We start from the raw sequence: 19,148 nt of genomic DNA on the forward strand, positions 1-19,148 counted from the left end.
GGAGGTGGCTGCTATCAACAACGCCAGACCTCTTATACCTGTGTCCACTGATCCAGATGATCCTCTCATTCTTACACCGGCAACTCTCCTCACTCAGAAAGTGAGCCTCCCTTCTGCACCAGTTTGTGACCAGGTCAAAGACCTCCATAAAAATCAGTGGCGCCAAGTTCAACATCTGTCTCAAACTTTTTGGAATAAATGGAAGAAGCAATATCTTTCGTCACTTCAGCCACGAAGGAAGTGGCAGTCTTCCCAGCCTGACCTTCAGATTGGAAGCATTGTGCTTCTCAAGGATGACCAACTAAAGAGGAATGAATGGCCTCTGGGACTTATCACGCAAGTCTTCCCTAGCAAAGACTGCAGAGAACGCAAGGTAGAGATCAAAGTCTCCAGGAAAGATGGGACTAAAATGTTAATGCGGCCTATAACAGAGGTAGTCCTGCTCTTAGCTCCTGAGATTAAGCCATAGTAAGCGCCATGGGCTGTTGAGTAGTGGCGGTTTCATCCTTCCAGACGGGGAGTGTTCTGTTACCACAGTTTTAGATAAATAGTTCTAGGAGACTTCATAATACTACCACTAGGGGGCAGTGGTCTCTTTAAGAGCCACATAAAGTGGCAACAGGAAGCCATGTTTGAGATCTGCAGGAGGCATGTTACACACAGAAAACAGAATCTGTTTACATCAGCAAACAGCTGTTCACATCTTATGCTAAACGGAGCATCGTCAGTATGTATTATCATTACAGTTCATTATTTGTAATTTACGAAGTTTGTTTGTGAAGTTTGAGTAAATATGCATATAAGCAATTCTCTGTTGATTTCATGATGTAATAGGCTACCAAGTTAGTGTCTCTTGGTTTCATTTATTACGTGCTATGTGTACAGTCAGTAGGAGTTCATAGTGTAGTCAAAGAGCAATTTGTCTGATTATGCTGTGTTTGTGTGTTCTCAGTTTCACCCTTTTTTCAAGTCAATAAACCTGTGGATAAATGGATGACTGTCTCCAGAGTTTTGATGAGAAGAAGGCCAAGATATAATCAGCACATATATTGAGGGCGGCACAGGGTGTAAATGACCAAAGCAGTGTAGACATGTTTACAAATGGAAAATAAGAAGTTTATGGTCTCCTTATATTTACTCTAGATTACATGAGCATCTGTTCCAATATGGTTCTATGGTTCTGTGTAAAAGGGTGAAGAAAAAGTCACAGAGCCGCCAGAATTTAGTTATGAATCAACATTTATTAGTTATATTTGTATATGTACACCAAAGGTACAACACTTGATATGTAGAAACAGCTTTTTTTGTGTATACCATAGACTGAGGAAATAATTCAGTTGTTTATTTGTTTTTTTGTCTTTTTGTTTCTAAGTAGTATATCTCTCCCACACATACGATCTGCCTTTACATCAGAATTACAACAACTCTACAAAGAAGGAAGGCCTAGAAAAGTAAGATCAGGAAAGCATGTTGTCAGCAGGAGCGAAACAGGTTATCAGCTGTATTTAGGAGTATCTCCAAAAGAGACACATTTCAGTAGAAAAGATATGCTGACTCTTATTGAGTTGTTGAATACTGTGTCAGACAATATCCATTTAATCAGTATAGTACAACTGAACTCAGTAGGTTTCCAGGCATTTGTGTGTGCATAATATAGTTTCTGTATGGAAAGCGAAAAAAAAAAAAAAAAAAAAAGCATGAGGAGTAAAGACAGTTTATCGTGTGGGATTCCACTGCTGAACGTCTGTGACGGTGATGACAGAGAGTCTCATTAGGGACAACGTGGCATGTAGACAGTCTCATGTATGTCGGAGACTTGCAGCTTTAATTGCACATGCAGTGGGGTAAAGAATGACGCCTGAGACTAAAGTCACTTTTTAAAGACGAAATGGTTCAGATGAGTCACCTGAGGAGTGTTGCTTTATACTGTAACAGGCTTCTCAATACGTGATGTTTGTTCTTTCACTCAGATCAACTTCTACAGTAATTTAAACAGTAATCTGATTCCTCGCTCTCTGTTCTACATCCTGGGCAAATTTGACCCTTTATCACAGTAAATCCCACCAAAATAAGTCATGTTGGCCTCCTCTGTCAAAGCAGAAACCTCCCTTCTTTCTTTCTTATTTCTCTCTCTTCCTCACTCTCAATCCGACTCCTTCATTTATCCCTCTCATCGTCAAGCAAGCAGTGATTTCGTCAGCATTACTGTAATTCTGGAAAATTCTGCATCGCCACTGAACAGAACAATTACACATTTTATTTAGGTACAATGAAAATGAATGCACACCGCTTATATCTTCATGGAACAAACATTCAAAAACGCTTACATTAGATACAAAAAATGTATATATTGATGTGTGACAGGTAAGTAAAACGACTAGTTAACAGCTATTAGAGAATAAAAAAAACAAAAAAACAAGCAATTTATTACAGTTTCCTCCCTATACATTTCATCTAATCTAATTTTACTCAGGACACGGATGATCTTTCTTTTCTTTTTTTCTTTTTTACTAGAGGATTACATTAAAAATGTCACAGTAATGAAACTATATTCCTACATACCATTTCAACATCCCCGCCCCCCCAAGAGAAAACGAAAAAGAAAAAAAGAAAACAGTCTTGTTACCTACAATATGTACACAAAGTGCAAGGAGGCACTTCAAAATATCATGCTTTCAAGATAGTGGTGCAAAAAAATAATCATTACTTTTTAGTTTATTCATGCTTCTAAGACTGCGAGTTTGAACGTAAACGTAGCGGTCCAACACTCAATCCTTATTGTTTACACTGTGGTCTGCATTGTCTCCTTAATGGAGAGGTTTGTTGTTGTTTTTTTCCCCCCGGAGATCACAAAGTCAAAACACGTGACTTCAGATGTCAGTGGTTACAATACTAAATGTAGTGTTTTAGAGTGTTTGTGTGTATGTTTAAATGTGTGTGTATTTGTGTGTGTGTGTGTTCATCAGTCTGTGCAGCGAGCACAGCAGATGTCCCATGTTGTATTAGGGCACACTTTCTTTTTCGTCAGCAGAATGACCGACTCTAAAGGACAAGGTGTTGCACCGAGTGTTTTTGTTAAGGTGTGAACTCGAAGTGGAGCGTGCTTGAAGTGAACATCTTCTGGTTGCCGTTTTGGCAACAAATGAAAAGAAACGCGCCAGGAGAGAAGGACATGCTGCCGCAGATAAAGAAATCAAATCCTCACCGACATCACAGGAGTCTCACCTCCCACTCACATACGCTACACAAGATGAAACAGCCATGAGTGCAGACAAATATGTTCATATCCTGATGGCTGACAACATTCTGGAATATACTGTATGTATGTGGGTTTTACTGTACGTGTACTTTGTTTGTATTTTTTTTTGTCCCTCTGCTGCAGCATCTAGGGTTTGTTGAAACAGTCGTGAGCTCTGGTGGCTAAACAACATCATATTGTATTTTAACTGGTTTTCAGATTTGGATGAATGTGAGGCTGCGCAACCGTCCCTGAAAGTGTGATATCAGTGAAGTGAAGTGTGCTACTTAGACAATAAATTTCAAACGCTTCACATTTTTATACTCTGGTCAGTCTTCAGAAAAACAACAATAACAGTGCTTGTGCTGTCAGTAACTCACCCTCTGTGAATGTGCTGTGAAATGTGTGTGTGTGTTTTTTTTTTACTGTATGTGCTGGGGATCTTCCCTTCCTGTCATTATATTATCATATTATACATTTATTCTAATGTATAATATGATACAGCCTCTGTGCAGTTCAGAGGCTGTGTTCATGAGGTGAAAAGCTCCAGTAGTGAGCAAGTAAACATTTTAGGATTACGCCGTGATTCCCTGTAAAAGAGTAAACCTACAAGCCTGAGTATCTTTCGCTCTCCCTTATTGTGGTTTTAAAATTATCTTTTTTATATTGGAATATGATCTGTGTCGACATGGAACAATTGTGCTTGACTTAAATCACCATCAATGATCATCTGTATTGGTAATTTGGCTTCATTTGTGCTCCACCACTTTTTTTGTGCTTTATACAAACTTTGTTTGTGCTTGGTTTTTTCAGATATGTCAATTATTTATTATTGTTTGCTCATGATAATCCCGTAGATGCTAATTTAAGTTTAATTTCAATGGCATCACAAGGTTTTTTTAATCTTCCTTTTTGGAAAAATGATAATGTGCTCCTTCAAATCCAGTATTTAGGGCAGTGCTTTTCTTTGCCTTCAATTTTGATGCTTTTGCCATCCAAAGCGAATACATCAGCTGCTGTGTCAGCTGGTTTTACATGGACATCATCATGTTAAAAATGGAAAATGTGTTGTTTCATGGAGGCAGTTCAAAGGCCCCTGTGAGTTGATTGATTCTCTGCCTGTTTGGTCCCTATACTTGACTTGGTTATGCCTCTCTCCCACTCTCTTTTACACATACACACACACAAGCACGCACGCACACACGCAGGCACACACGTCTTATATCTCACTCGTCGGGTGACTTAAATAAAATAAAGTCCCTTTTGTTTGCAGTAGTCAAAAAGAGGAAGAAACAAAAGTGGGGTTAAAAACATGTGCTCGATGTTATTTGTGCTTTGTAATTCCATATAGTGTCTGTGCTTGTAAAGTAAGTAAAATCAGAGCCTCCTCGTTGTTTTTCATGTCTGCTATTGTTCTCCTGCCTTTGAGTTTGCTGGACCTCAGGAATTGTCAGTGATACTGGGCCAAAACACACATGCGATCAGATGGACTTTGAGCAGTTCTGACAGTTAAGTGATGAGACTCTCAGGATGTATCTGACCCACCAACAAAGTTCAGCAAAAAGGTGTCATTACTAATGCTCTAACTGTCAAATCGACGCTCATCCTCTGGCATTACGACAATGAATCACTTGAATGAATACTGAACAATAATTTCAAGGCATCCCATCTAATACAGCCGCTAATTCTTCATCTTATACAATAACAATAGGATGTATTGCTGAGAAAAGCTTATCCATCTATATTTTTTTTCCTCTTCTATCCCTTCCCAAGCCTTGAAGAAATGTTGTGCAAGTATCTGCTATAAAGGATATAGTTGTGCTCTAACAGGCAAAGTATACCTTTGTTATAATTCCACGGTTAAGTGAATAAGTATTATATATCAGTCAGATAGACAGTTACAAAAACCTTTAAAAGGGACTAATAAAAAAAGAAAACTAAACTACATAAAAAAATTAGTAGTTCTGTTCATGTGACTTTTTTTCATTCGCTCTTTTTTTTTTTTATCACCAGGTAGGAAAGCTTGTGGAGCCCAGGAGCAGGGGATCTCTGTGCTGCCATTATTCATGTTTCCATGGTTCCTCCTCAACAATCGCGCACTCCGCAGCAGAGCCGTTAGTGGCCGAGGTTACCTGAAAGCAGTTAGGCAGGAAAATCTAAACATTGGACCTAAGGCACATACATATATACTGTTTAAATACATACGTCACACAAAACTTTGGAGGAAACCTTATAATAACAACATGGGATGGGACTTCCGGCTTCAGGCATGCAATCTGAATGGTCTGACCTTAATATAGGATGACAATGAAAGCAACTTTGCTGCTAGACCCTGCTGTATCGTTTTTGGGTTGTGTTTTAATGTCATAAGAGGACTGGAACACACTGATAACTTCCCAGCCTTCTTTTCAGAGCAAACGCCTAAACCCTTACATCCTGAACCCTCTTTGATTTTGAGAGGCTGTGATTGCTCAAAAAAATATATAAAAATCTTACTTTCTTTACCGTAACATGCTTTAATTTGGCTGTACGTTTTTCCCGAAATCTTTAAATGTTTTGCCTTATCCCCCAATCAGAAAATATTCGCTGAAATCACAAAATTTGCATTGATTTTTTAGAAATCTAATTTCAATATCAAAATAGTTGGTGATTGATTTAATAAAAATAAAAACATCACCACTTTTCTTGCATTCTTCTGATTTTATGCACACTTTTTTTCATTTTTTGTAATGAAAACCTTTTTTAGGTAGAGTACTTATGTGTTTGTTTGTTGTGGATAATTTCCCCTCAGGTCAGATTTTAAACTCTTATTTTTCACATGAAGTCATACACATAGCACAGTTCAATGTTAATTAATGGACATGTTGCTATGCTGCTTTTAAACCGGTATTGCTAACAATGGCTAAGGCTTTTCTGCATGTGTCCATGTTTTTATCTAACTTCTCAAATGGAACGTGGTCAACTCAAGTTTGACTTCTGTTGTAAATGAAAAGCACCACAAGTATGTAAAGATGCCAACTAGCGAAAAAGTGGTTAATTACAGACAATCTAGATCAGATGTTCACTCTGTTGCCACACCCACTGACACTCCCACCACTGGAATCATTGTCCAATGATTCTCAAAGCCAGATTATCAAGCACATGCACACCTGACGTAGATTGTCTATAAATACCTGTCTCGAGTCTTTGTTTGCTTTGACGCTGACGAAAACATTCACTTCAGCCTGGATGTGTGTCTTAATGTAGCTACATTTGTGTTGAAACATTAGTCTGTTTGCACTATTAAGGGCTAAAAATGTATCGTGCTCCAGTCCTCTTCCTGTCCTCAAACTGAGAGGTAACTGAGAAACGTAATAACTCAAAGGTTTAATATCATTATTTTAAGACATTTGTTTGTTATTGTTGGTCCTAAAACAAAGTTATTTTGCCATTAAAACACAGCATCTTAGGTATCAAAGCAACTTTGCAACATGCACAACAAAAACAAAAACGATGGCTGAATAATGGATCCCCATGTATGACCGCTCATGATGATGGTCATCCTAAGAGAAGAGTTTAATTTACTGACCTAGGATCAGACCAAACATTTATCATGGCCAAAAACTCAACAGACAAACAAACAAACATAAAACAAAAACATTAATATAAAAATAATGAATGCAAAACAGACATATGAAACAGAAAAAAAACAAGGTACACACACTACAGAATTAATGTATTGTTATTTGCAAGTTTGCAAGCACTCTACAGCAGTATGGAAATGGGGTTAGAATTGGGAATAAATCTATTTATAAGAAGAAATGACAGAAAACAGAAAAAAATGAGACAAGATGGATGCTGCCTTTGTGTTGCATTGATATGCAAATGTCAGCTTATAAATGGAGGCTAGGTTATAACTTTTTACTATAGACAGATTGCTTGTGTGACAGGTTGCCATTGTTGCTAGGCAACAATTTCCCCCCTATAATAAATGAATAGGATCATCAGTAGACCTTTTCTGCCAATGTGTGTCTGTGTGTGTGTGTATGTGGTAATAAGCGCTCTGAATTATCATAGATTATTCTAAAAGCCTGAAATACATTCAAACATGCATTACATGACGTGAGCTGCTTCACAGTTTTCACATTTCACAACATGGTTCTCACAATAGGCAGAAATAGATTGTGTCAAAGTGCAAAAAAAAAACGGGAAAAAAAACGGAGGAATGAGTCACTGGCACCACGATAGGTGTGTGAGTACGTAGGAAAATGTATGAACTGCTAATTGGCTGTAACACTCTCTTAGGATTTTAACCCCCCCAACGCACCCCTGTAAATAAGAAATCTGTTGAAAACGTCAAAGTCTATGTGACGATGTAAAATGCGTGTAGTGTGAACTTTTGGTGGAAGGGAGAGCTGCTAAATAATTCCTTAGCGTCATTATGAGGATTAGCTCATCCAGCAGTGCCTTTTGTGTCAGAGCCAAGAGACAACAGGTTGCAGCTTTGTGGAAGAGCAAATTCATCCTTTTTTTTTAAAGCACAATTGCAATCAAATATACAGTATATGTATGTATATATGTTTGCTTGTTTGATTTTGAAAACCTTTTGTTTCTTTCGATTTCCTGACAACACAAAAGCTGCTATCCCAGAAGAGGGAAATCCATAAATGAACATATATACGCATGCATCTGTTGTGCTCTTGCTTCACTTCCATTGTAAAATAACAAAGGGTGTATTGATGTTGCAAACAAACAAAGATGCAATGAGTGAACATGCAGGGTGAGCATGCAACAACAAAGTGGGTTACATACACGTCTCTATGTCAGAAAGCATTAAGTGTACCTTGCATTCATCTACTACTACAGAATTGTTAGCAGTAGTGCTAGCGGTTGCAGTTGCGGAAGCGGATTCGGATTCGGTTAAGACGCACTGGTTGGAATTGTTTTCGTGGTGGTTCTTCATGTCATCGTAGTAAGACTGGTTCTTTGTCATCATTTCAATGTCGTCGGATTTAGCCGCGTGCGCGTCCAGCTCCTCCAGCTCTGCCTTGGACATGTGGTACACGATGCCTGCACCGTAGGAGTCACCCACCACGTTCACCGAGGTCCTGAATCGATCCCTGAAAAGATGCACAGGAACCAGGGACAGCACGAATAGGAGGAATTGTCCGATGAAAAAAAACCAAAACAACAACTTATGTTTTATGCAAATTTTTGAGTTCAAACTTACAGTAGCCAGTCGACAGCGACCAACAGACTGATGTCTTGCGTTGGCAAGCCTACAGCAGTCAGGATCAACAGCATGGTCACCAGGCCAGCACTGGGAATACTGGCTGCTCCTACACTGGCCAGAGTAGCTGTAAGACTGGATAAAAAACCAAAATGGCCTCAAATCAGCCTCAGGTCACATTCTCCAAAATCCCCTACACCTAATAATATCCTCCTCTTCACCATCTTCAGATGCATATGAATGTTAAATTACCGCAGATGAAAACATTCACGCCCTCTATGGTGCTTTTGCATCGAGCACCAACTGAGGAACACCAGAGTGGGTCCTCCATCGCACATGAAGAGAGGTTTAAATATGTGAAACGCAATCTGTTAATATGAGCCTTCATGGATTGATGCAACATTAAAATGTCAAGCTAAAGGTCACCCTTCCTCAACTCACTCAATTAACAGAGGAGTGTTGGGAGGAAGTTAGATACAGATATGTGAGAAAAAGCAAGTGGTTTGTATTTATGTTGCTTTCTCCTTGTTGATGTGCCCCACTGGAATTTGTCAACTATTTTTTTATCAATTTTGGTTGTCCTCATCTATAAAAGGCTATTACCTTTTGATTAACTAAATCACTAAGGCTCCATTTAAGTCGGCAATGCGTCACGATTTTTGTCGTAGATTATTCTGCCTCTGTTAGGTCTTCCTGAACAGGAATAAAGTGAGATCATTCGTATGCTGCATCCTTCATCTGAAAATGTTCTCCATTGAGCAATACTTTTTAGACCTGACTGAGGGAGCCTTTGTGTTTATACAGCAGCAGCGCAGGGGTGGGTGGGGGGGCAAGAAGCATTAATCCCCGTCAAACTCCTGAATGACCAGGTTTTCACTTCTGAATCTTTTCATGAAGTGTTTTCACAAAGTCATACTCCAACTTGTTTGCACCTGTGTTGCTTGACTAATACAATGTTGCTCTTGCCTCCATCATCTTGACATAATACAAGCATTGCGGGAATGTCGCCAGGTGATACGACATTCAAAATACTGCTATAGTCCTAATAAAAATCTTGTGAACTCTTTCATGAGAGTGGGAATGTCAAATCTTAGATGACTATGGAGCTTTCTTTTGTTCATGCAGTTCCAATAAAACCTTGCACAGAGTCCAATTATTAAGACTATACTTATTTTCCAATGTCGAAACTGATATTTCACACAAGACCAAACCTTTAAAGTAAGCTTTTCATTTAAACCGAGTAAATGGCATCGAGCAAATTAATCTTTTTAGGTACAAAAAAAAACAAACTATTGCAGGTGTTTCCTGACCTGACAGTGACAATCTGACCCATGTCAAGGTGAATGCCATTCATTTGGGCAATGAAGATGGCAGCCACAGCCTCATACAGAGCAGTCCCATCCATGTTGATGGTGGCACCGACTGGGAGCACGAAACGAGTGACTCTTTTGTCAATGCCCAAGTTTTCCTCAAGACAACGGAAGGTGACAGGCAGTGTACCAGCACTGGAGGGAAAAGCAGAAGAGGGTTAGTCTGAATATAAATAAAGAAGCTTCCATCTATCTGTTAATCCATCCATCACGACACTGACCTGGAAGCTGTTCCCAGGGCAGTGATCCAGGCCTGGAAGATTCCCAGGAAGAAGGTGAAGGGGTTTTTCCTGACGATAATAAAGTAGATGCTGGGCAGGAAGATCACTCCATGAATGATGAGGCCAATAATTACAGTGACCATGTACATGCCCAACTGCCTGCCAACCACCTCCAGATCCTTGATGGAAATGATCTTACCACAGATCAGACAGGCAATACCAAAGGGAGAGTACCTGATGAGATGAAAAGCTTACATTATTGATGTAAATTAATATCAGGGGACTAACTCAGGGAACAAACTGCTCTTTCTGACTATATGCGTTTCAAAATGAGTCAATGAGATTTTTAAGTGATACAAACCACATGATCATGATGACAATTTTCATCACAATCTCATTGAGGATGTTGAAGAATTCAATCATGAGTCTGGCCCTCTCTCCCATCTTGCCCATGCAGATGCCAAATGCAATAAAGAAACCAATCAGACCTGTGACAGACAAATCATAAATGTATCCTTAAATTTGAATACCAGTGTGTGTTGACAGTTGAGATGATTTTAGCATGAAGGAACCAGAAACAGCCCGGACGTATCAGGTGTTTGCTACTGTCAATAGATTTGAATGTACTGAAAAATGTTGCCTTTTAAATTTAGCCATGACAGGGTCGGTGTCACTTATGTCCCAACCAGAATATCTCAACAACTATGCATCGATGAATTCCCATGAACTTTGCTACTGAGTTCATGATTCCCAGAGAATGAATCCAGATGACTTTAGTGATCTGATGATCTTTCTTCTACCTATATTCCATACAGCTGTGATACTGTATGTGTTTACCCAATGCTAACATGCTAAAACCTAAAGATGAACATGCATTAGCTTAGGCATGTTAGCATTGTGCATGTGTGCATGCGATACGTTCTCAAACATTCTTTTTAAAATGTGGTCACACACCCAGGACATTCATGCCACTTTTGAACTGCAGGGTCTTTTTGACGATGAACTGAGGCTCCTTGGTGATGTTTGCCACCAGTCCGTCCATGGTTGTAGCATTGATTGACTCCTCGACGACCACCTCCACCTTCTTTGTGACCGTCTGGATCTGAGGTTAAAAGAAGAAAATATCTTAGTGCTGCCCTCAGAGGTTGACACTGGGCTAATTGTGATATTAAATGACACTGAGGTGACAATGATTTCATTTGAAAGAGTGCTCCTTCACATTGGCTGTATCACAGTCATAAATCTTCATGATCGAATGCGTATTTTAATTTCAGTAGAGATAAATCTTCTGCTAGGCAATAAAAAACTGTCCAAGGACACAGACTCACCAATGTCTGAGCATCCAGCACAGGCAAACAAACACTAATATTTCACTGTGTGTTTATAACCCACATGTTCCTCCCTCCATTACCTGTTGGAAACAAGCCTGCACCAGGTTTTCTGGGAAAAGGTTCCTGATCAGATCAAAGGCAGCATCCAAGCTGGACACTTCATCGTTTTTCTCGCCCTCGCCCAGATTCTCCTTCAGTTTGGGGTTGCCAGGGTGGATCACCAACACCAAGATGACTCCAAGGATAGCAGCAATAATAGTGGTGGTCATGTAGTAGACCATTGCTCTGGTGCCGAGGCGACCGCTAGATTTGGCGTCTAACCCAGCCAGACCTGCATCCAAAACAAGCAAAGTCATGTTTACCTGCTAATTACTTGGATTTAATGAATATATATTGACTCAACACTGCAGGTTTGATAGTATAGGATTAGAGTCATAACAAGCCTTTTTCCACGTGTGATTTAATTTGCGTTACAGCAGTGAAAGGTGCTGATGAAGAATGCACATTTTATTTGCAGTGACATAAAGCGTGCAAAAGTAAAAAAAAGCCACTGCACCTGTGATTAAACTGGAGATGATAAGCGGCAGGATCAACATCTTCAGCATCCTCATCAGGATATCTCCAGGAAAAGCAATCACCATGACAATGTCAGGATGTATTGGGGACGCAACACGAAGCAACATCCCTGCTACTGCCCCCAAGATCACACCTGAATTGGAAAGAGTGAAAGTGAAATAGCGTAAAATAGATGACAGTCCCACTGAAAAGTCAGAAAGACGATTTGGATATTATATTTGCATAAAACATAAAATGTCAGAGCCTAGATATAATCTGACACGTGTAAATAACAAATGAAGAACTAGTAACACATCAATAACCAACTCTTGTTTCATCAATGTAGATGATTTTTGGAACTATACATGAGGATGCCTGCTACATGCTTATGGACGAAACTTGATAAAAGAGAGAGTAAAGTTGAAGGAGGATCTCTCAGGCTCTCTAAAAGCTGGGAAGAAGCAACAGATGAAGCATCAGTAAATTTTATAAACCCAGAATCTTTGAGATTTTTTTTTTAGGTGAAAAAAACCCCAACAATATTAGCATTCAATAGAGGGGAAAATAAAAACAGTTGACCCTTATCTCAGACTCAGCTTGTGCATTGCTGGGGTAATTCTGTTATACATGGGGTTTTTCTAACCCCATTTTCTACCACAACCTATTTCATCCATTCACTTATGAAGACGGTCGTTGTTGATTTAATATACTCATACATGTACATTTCCATGCAGTTACATCAAGCTATTTATGCTGTTTAAGTGTTCTAGCACTAGTGGGAATCACTTTCTTGAATGGCGTGTGGTCACCTATACTACACTAGGTGGTGACATGCCCCCTTACACTTTGCTAGTATTAGATGTTATCCACTTTACCACAAAAAAACAAAACAAGGTATACTTGGAAGTGCCATTCCATGAGCTTTTCTAATAATTTTTGGGTCAAAGCCCAGGGTTGGGATCTGTGGAGCCTTGGCCAGTTTGGGCCATACTGAAATATAGTTATATAATGATAGTTTCAATTTAGTACATGTACATGACATGTACTAAATGTCTTTCTCACTCTCCCTGCGGCCGCACTTCCTCTGCTACCACAGCCAAAGATCATCATCACACCGCACGGGACAGCCTTTACTAACACAGTGGAATCAAAAGCCTTCCAGCTTTCTTTGAAAAAAATACATAAACTGTCCTCTGTCCTCAATCTATCTCTTCTAATCTACAGCAGCATCATGTGGATTCTGCTCACTCAATGGTTTTGGATGGCACTCGATTTCCTGTGCCTTCCCTGTGGCCCATTTGCAAAGTTCCCATTCAAAGCTCTTATCTGCCAAGTGACAGATGATCAAGATCATTTATGGCTCACTTGCTTTTGCATGAGTCCTGCCAAGTGGGGTGAGATGTGCACATGTGCAATATAAGCAGGATACAGATAGAGAGCTACAAAAAGGAATTATGAACACACAACATGCTGCTAATGAGTTCACAACCTAGTAAAACAGTGAGACACAGAGGAGACTGTATTACTGAAATGATCTCTGCAGGATTAATATAAATCTGATTAAAGGCCTTTAACCAGAAGCAGCATCCGTACTTTCGTGCCCTTTCCTCTTTTCATTAAACGTCTCCCTGTGGCGCAGTGAGCCACTGCTATAATCACAGTATTTTTCATGCACCACTGTTTGGGTGTCTGGTAATGCAGCGAGCTGATGACAGCAACAGGTGGCACAGAGCTGGGGAAGGTCAGGGTGCCCAGTCATCTCACTGCCTGATAAAGTGAGCAGGCACAGATGGCATCTCCTCCACATACCATGACGCGTTGTCATCGAGCTCTGATTTAACAGCACACTGATCTCAGTGGTGCTGCCAAATGTTTTTTTCTTTTCCTTTTTTTTTTTTAATATGCCCTTTTTTGTATTGCATTAGTTCCTTAAGGAAATTAGAAAGAAAGATAAAAGTGGTAACATTAATGAGGTGACTTACCAAGTATGGTGAGTGTGAGCAGAAGGTTCTTAAACATCTTGGACCAGATTAGGGCACATTTGGACTGAGGCCTGGCCTCAATGGGCTCCAGGTGGCTCTCGTGCATCCTCACCTCCACTTGTTTAGGCATACTGTTGGCACTGTGGCAGACAGACAGAGCAAAAACGGAAGGGTTACTTATTAAATGAATGAGATTTAAAACATGCATGTGTGCATACAGGTTTAAAACCACATGTTAAGACACAGTGAAATATGTGAGAAGATTTCGGGAAACTGTCGGGCCACTGTGGATGATTGTTACCATCCTTTTGAGCAGATCAATTATCACAATAAGCTTCTGCTAATAAAATTGCTGCTACTTTAGATAAGTAGACATGTAGCAGCAGAAACCAATCTGCAGTTCTCTTTAGTGCTTTGTTTTGCTACACTCTAGTAAAGATATTTCTCAGTATTCTGATACAACAGCTTTCATTTTTACATGCATGCCATACAACAAGTATTCAAATCCACAAAAGTGAAGCAGAAATTTAAACTTGCCAAATTCAAGCATATATATAATACGCAATATTATTGTGTATTATGCAGTGTTCTTATGTATTGTTATATGAGGTGACGACAATTGGCAAAGATCCCCAGGTGAGTACAGAAATTCAGTAAAAATGAAAATCAAAAACAGGCAAAAACATCATACCACATTCTCTTAAACAGCACACACAATATTGTGAGTATGTAAATAAAGATAGAAAGGAAGAAAGAAAAGAAGAAAGAATAGGGATAATCTATCAAATCTTCCTCGACATTTTGACAAATAATTGGTCTTTCAGTTAACGGATACATCTCAATGTTGCTATTCATTCCCGGTAACCTCAGGAAATGTCTGTTGTGGTTACAACAAAGAAGAGCAGAAAACACGAAACAATGTGACTCCGACCTTTCACCTCACCCCTGGGGTTCATGGCCTCGACTTCACACACAGAAACCTCAGTGGTGAATTAAATTAATGTTGTCCTCATACCCTCCCACTATAGTCCTCAATGAAGTCACAGCACTTCATAGATATCAATCATGTTGATTGATCACATTTTGGCTTTAAAAAATATTGACAAAGGAAAAAAATGTGTATGTGGTCACCAACAATTCCACAAGAGCGCACACGCACAGTCACACCTCCCCCAGCTTTATGTACGGCTGCATTGTAAGCTCAGCTATAGGAAGACCACCTGGTCATGATGAATCCGTCTTCTTTCATCTTATTCATTTCAAAGTGAAGTGTGAAATACAGAAACAGCAGGCGAACAGTAGCCGCCATCACACTTCTACCTCTGTGTTAGTTCATACTGCCGGCTGAATAATTAAAACCCCAGAAATAAAACGGCCCGAAAAGATTTGCATGATCATATAGTCCCGCTCCATAAGAGTGATGACTGCTGTTAATTGAATTTTCCCCCCCTTTTCTCTCCCTTCCATTATTTTTAGCACCAAGAGAAAGAGAGTGAGAGGAAGCAGATGTTGAACGTCACAAAGGTCGGAAATGGTTCTGTCACGATTGTCTCATTAGCACTTCTTTCACCAAGTCAGTGACAGATGAGAGACTGGGCTTGTGTTACTCCATTAATAGATGTGCCTATAGCAGGATAATACACTTCAGCAAAGAGATGTGATGGCATTAGTATCGATTGAAAAAATGTGATTTGCTGAATTTTCCTGGACTGGAATATTTTTAATTACATGAGCTTTGAATTCATTGTATCTGCCATGCTGACAATTTTAATAAGGATTAAAGCCACTTCATATTGAAAGAGTTAATGTTAAAATAATAATAGACACTAATATTAGTGTCTACAGCTGATTTTTATGAAATATTAATCCAGTATAGCATTATAATATAAGGCATGGTGCAGAAAGACATAGACATACATGGCGTCATCTCCTTAGCCTTATTTTATCATCATTCCATAACTGAGGTAATCTTGGCCAGGTATTTTATTCACCACAAGACCTTGAAGCTATAATAAATTTAACAAGATGTTAATGATCCTTCACCTGTTGTCCAACTAGGGGACATGAAATATGACCTGAAAGAAAGCAAATTATTATACAATTTGCCATTGACTCAATAAACAGAGTTTGACCGATTTATGTTGATGCAAATCAACCTTTAACTTTGACATAAATTGTAAAGTATATGTGTAATTAATCATTTCAATGAATGGAGTCGAGTAAAAGTGCATTACCCTTAGTAATATAAATGGATGGATAGGACTTACTTCATTTCTGGTGGAGTTGAGGTAAGTGCTATATACATTGACAAGGATCAAAACTCCGGCCTTTGGTATTCAAGAGTGAATCAGCACAAAATAAAAGTTTTTAGCAGTATCCCAACTGCTCCATCCATAAACAAAAAAAAAAAGAAAGTTGCCAGATATTAGTGGATAAGTTCCGAGGTAGAGCCGGCAGCTGAGAACACCACCAGAGCTCTGCTATTGACAGATAGAAGCGGTCAGCTGTCCACGAGCTCGTCCAGAACATCCAGAGAGGAGCGAGTCAACACAGTCCAGACGCGCGACCCATTCAACAACCTCAATTGCCCCCATCCTGATGTCTCCCCTCAGCCCCCACCTCCAGGCTCCAATACCACCACCACCAGCTACATACCAAGGAAACACAGATGACACACACACATCAAGCAATCCCAGGAGAAAATAAATACCTACACAGGAAAAAGTGGGAGGGAGGAGTCAATATCTGAGCTTAACAGTCCAAATCCATCAGGGATTCCTGCATTCCCTGGACCCTGTAATCCCTCCAGAGAGCACACTCCCAGATTTATCCAGCCATGAGGGATAGTGAGGGAAAGGCCGTGCTGTGGGGATGAGCACGATGATGCCGACTAATGGCACAATGCGGACAGTAGAGCTTTGTTGTGGCCCTTTTGCTGAGAAGAGAATAAATGACAAAGGAGTGACGGACAGAAGATTTAATGTCCATAATGTTGCTTTTTTGGGGGCTTTGATGTCCTTGTGACGAAAAGCACAAAGAGGTTAATGTTTTCTGCTCAGTGGAGTTAGGCTGCACCATATTATGTCACACTGGTCCACAAGGATATAATGGGCTCTGTTTTATTCAGGAATGGCATTGGACTACCAAAGAAACAACAGACATACAGTAAAAAATAAACAAAAAATAAAGGATACTGGACAAAATCACTGAAAAAGAAAAATATATAATCAGTCTATAAAATTCAAACGTCATGTGCTTTACTAAGCATGGACAAACACATTGTCAGAAGACATTTGTGCCACTACTGTCATGTGAGCAGAGTGTGAGTGTTACTAACTGTCGCAAAAAGAGGTAAAGACTGTATCAGACTGATATCGATATCACTACATATTAAAGATTGTGACATCAGTATTGGAAACAAAAACGGTAAAATGTATCAAGCATTTCCAAATGTAATGTGTTTCTGGCAACTCAAGTAATAATTGAAAAACGAACATTCGTGTCTTTTACGACTCGGGCAAAATGAGATTCACACATTCAAGTCACACACTCACCAACATATAGATTTACATATTCCCACTACTCAACACACAACTCCAAAGCCCTGAACCCCAAAGCACAAACGACCGACGTGATTCATGTGAGGATGGTGTCACACTGATTTCCCCCTCGTCTCCCAGCAGCATGGGACTTCACATTGCATTGAGCACTATCACATTATTCTAATTAGGCAAATGTGTTGGAAAGCTATTTCCTCTTCATACAAGTGAGCGAATGAGCAACAAAAGCAAGAGGGATGCCATCTCTCTCTGACAGCAAAGGTTGTGTCATGAGAAATCACTCATCCCAAATCCCTTGACATGTCATACTCATTCAAGGGGCTTTCGTGTGGTGGGGGGGAAACAAACAAGGAGCATTTTTGGGATGAGAGTGAAGGATGAAGATGGAGAAGGAGATGAAGGGGTTACACAGAGGAGTGGGGGACACTGGGGGAAAAGAAGGGGGTACTGGGGTACACCAGGACCTCTAAGCCAAAATGAGGGGCCTGTGAGGGGAAGGGGCTGAGGCAGCCATCTCTGCTCTTGGCTGGTACCATGTGAAGCTCTCTGCTTCCTCTCTCTTCCTTCTGAGGGGCTTTGTCCCACATGCAAACAGTGGCAGTGGCCCCAACTCGCCCGGCCAAGCGCTGCATCCAAACTGGCAGGGGCGAGAAAAGAAGGGTGAGGGGAAGGGTTGAATTGGAGGGAGCATAAGGGTAGTGCAAGAGGGGGGTGGGGGGTAGCGGGCATGTCCAGAATGCCAGTTCTTTTAGGCCACTGATGTCATGCCTGTGCCCACCGTGGGAGAGCAGTGGAGGGACCAAGGCGCCCCTTTCTCTTCCCCTCCTCCCCTCCACAGTCTCTTTTTCCAGGATGAATGAATCTTTCAGAAGCTGCACCCATTGTGTCCCATAATCGACAGCGATTATCCCAATTTTATGCTGCCTTCCCAGCGCGAGGAGGTTCCCTGAGTGCTGGTATTGAGGGTCGCCGCCATGCAGCAAGGACCGTGAGGGGTTGTCCTGGCAACACTGTGTGGCTTAGATTGAAAGGGATGAAGGGGATGAAGGGGAGAGAGAGGAAGCTCAAAACCACACACACACACTCAAACACAAACACATGGCCTGTACTCACACCATAATAAGATGGGATGGAGCTTGAACAGACAACTAATATTATTTGCCTTACTGAAGGAGAACTTCATAGAGTTAGTTTCATGGAAAAAAACAGTGAATCATTCATTCATTGTCATCTGCATCAATAATGAAATTCTCAATGCCACACTGAAAAAGAAAACAAACATTTAGATATTACTTTAAATTATGGTTACAGTCAATTCAAAAGCGAAAACCTGATTAACTTGAGTTTCAATTAACTAATTTTCTTCGGTTTGTCAACCACTTTTTTATTTCAGTGCACTCTTCCAACCACGACATAGTCTTACATAACTGTTCACACATTTGCACCAGAGACCAGTGGTGTGGTGATACTTGACAAATTCAATATGTTCCATGAAACAGCAAAGAGAGCGAGAGATATAAATGAGAATACCCAATTCCCACTGGTTTCTTTAGGGGCCCGGTGCCCGTTCTCATGGCTGTTGCATCACAATATACTGTGAGGTAAAGACAACTGGAGCTGGGCCAGGCTCCGGATATATCTGGCCCCTCTGGGCCTCACAGCCACTTGCCATGCAGTGGGAA

The 19,148-nt window shown here is 40.3% G+C and overlaps 1 protein-coding gene across 1 annotated transcript; it reads right to left on the reverse strand.

Annotated features, from left to right (window-relative positions):
• Positions 1-4,837: 4,837 nt before the first annotated feature.
• LOC310930286 (excitatory amino acid transporter 2-like) lies at positions 4,838-16,211 on the reverse strand (the record flags this gene model as incomplete). The annotated part of the gene is made up of 11 exons (XM_083893215.1): positions 4,838-5,370; positions 8,061-8,337; positions 8,448-8,582; positions 9,758-9,952; positions 10,039-10,272; positions 10,400-10,526; positions 10,993-11,140; positions 11,450-11,700; positions 11,926-12,078; positions 13,907-14,046; positions 16,174-16,211. The coding sequence occupies 11 exons, from the start codon at positions 16,209-16,211 to the stop codon at positions 5,299-5,301; spliced, it is 1,770 nt and encodes a 589-aa protein (XP_083749341.1). The 3' UTR covers positions 4,838-5,298.
• Positions 16,212-19,148: the final 2,937 nt, after the last annotated feature.

The sequence above is a fragment of the Microchirus variegatus genome (assembly GCF_963457635.1).
Source record: "Microchirus variegatus genome assembly, chromosome: 8".
Taxonomy (NCBI): Eukaryota; Metazoa; Chordata; class Actinopteri; order Pleuronectiformes; family Soleidae; genus Microchirus; species Microchirus variegatus.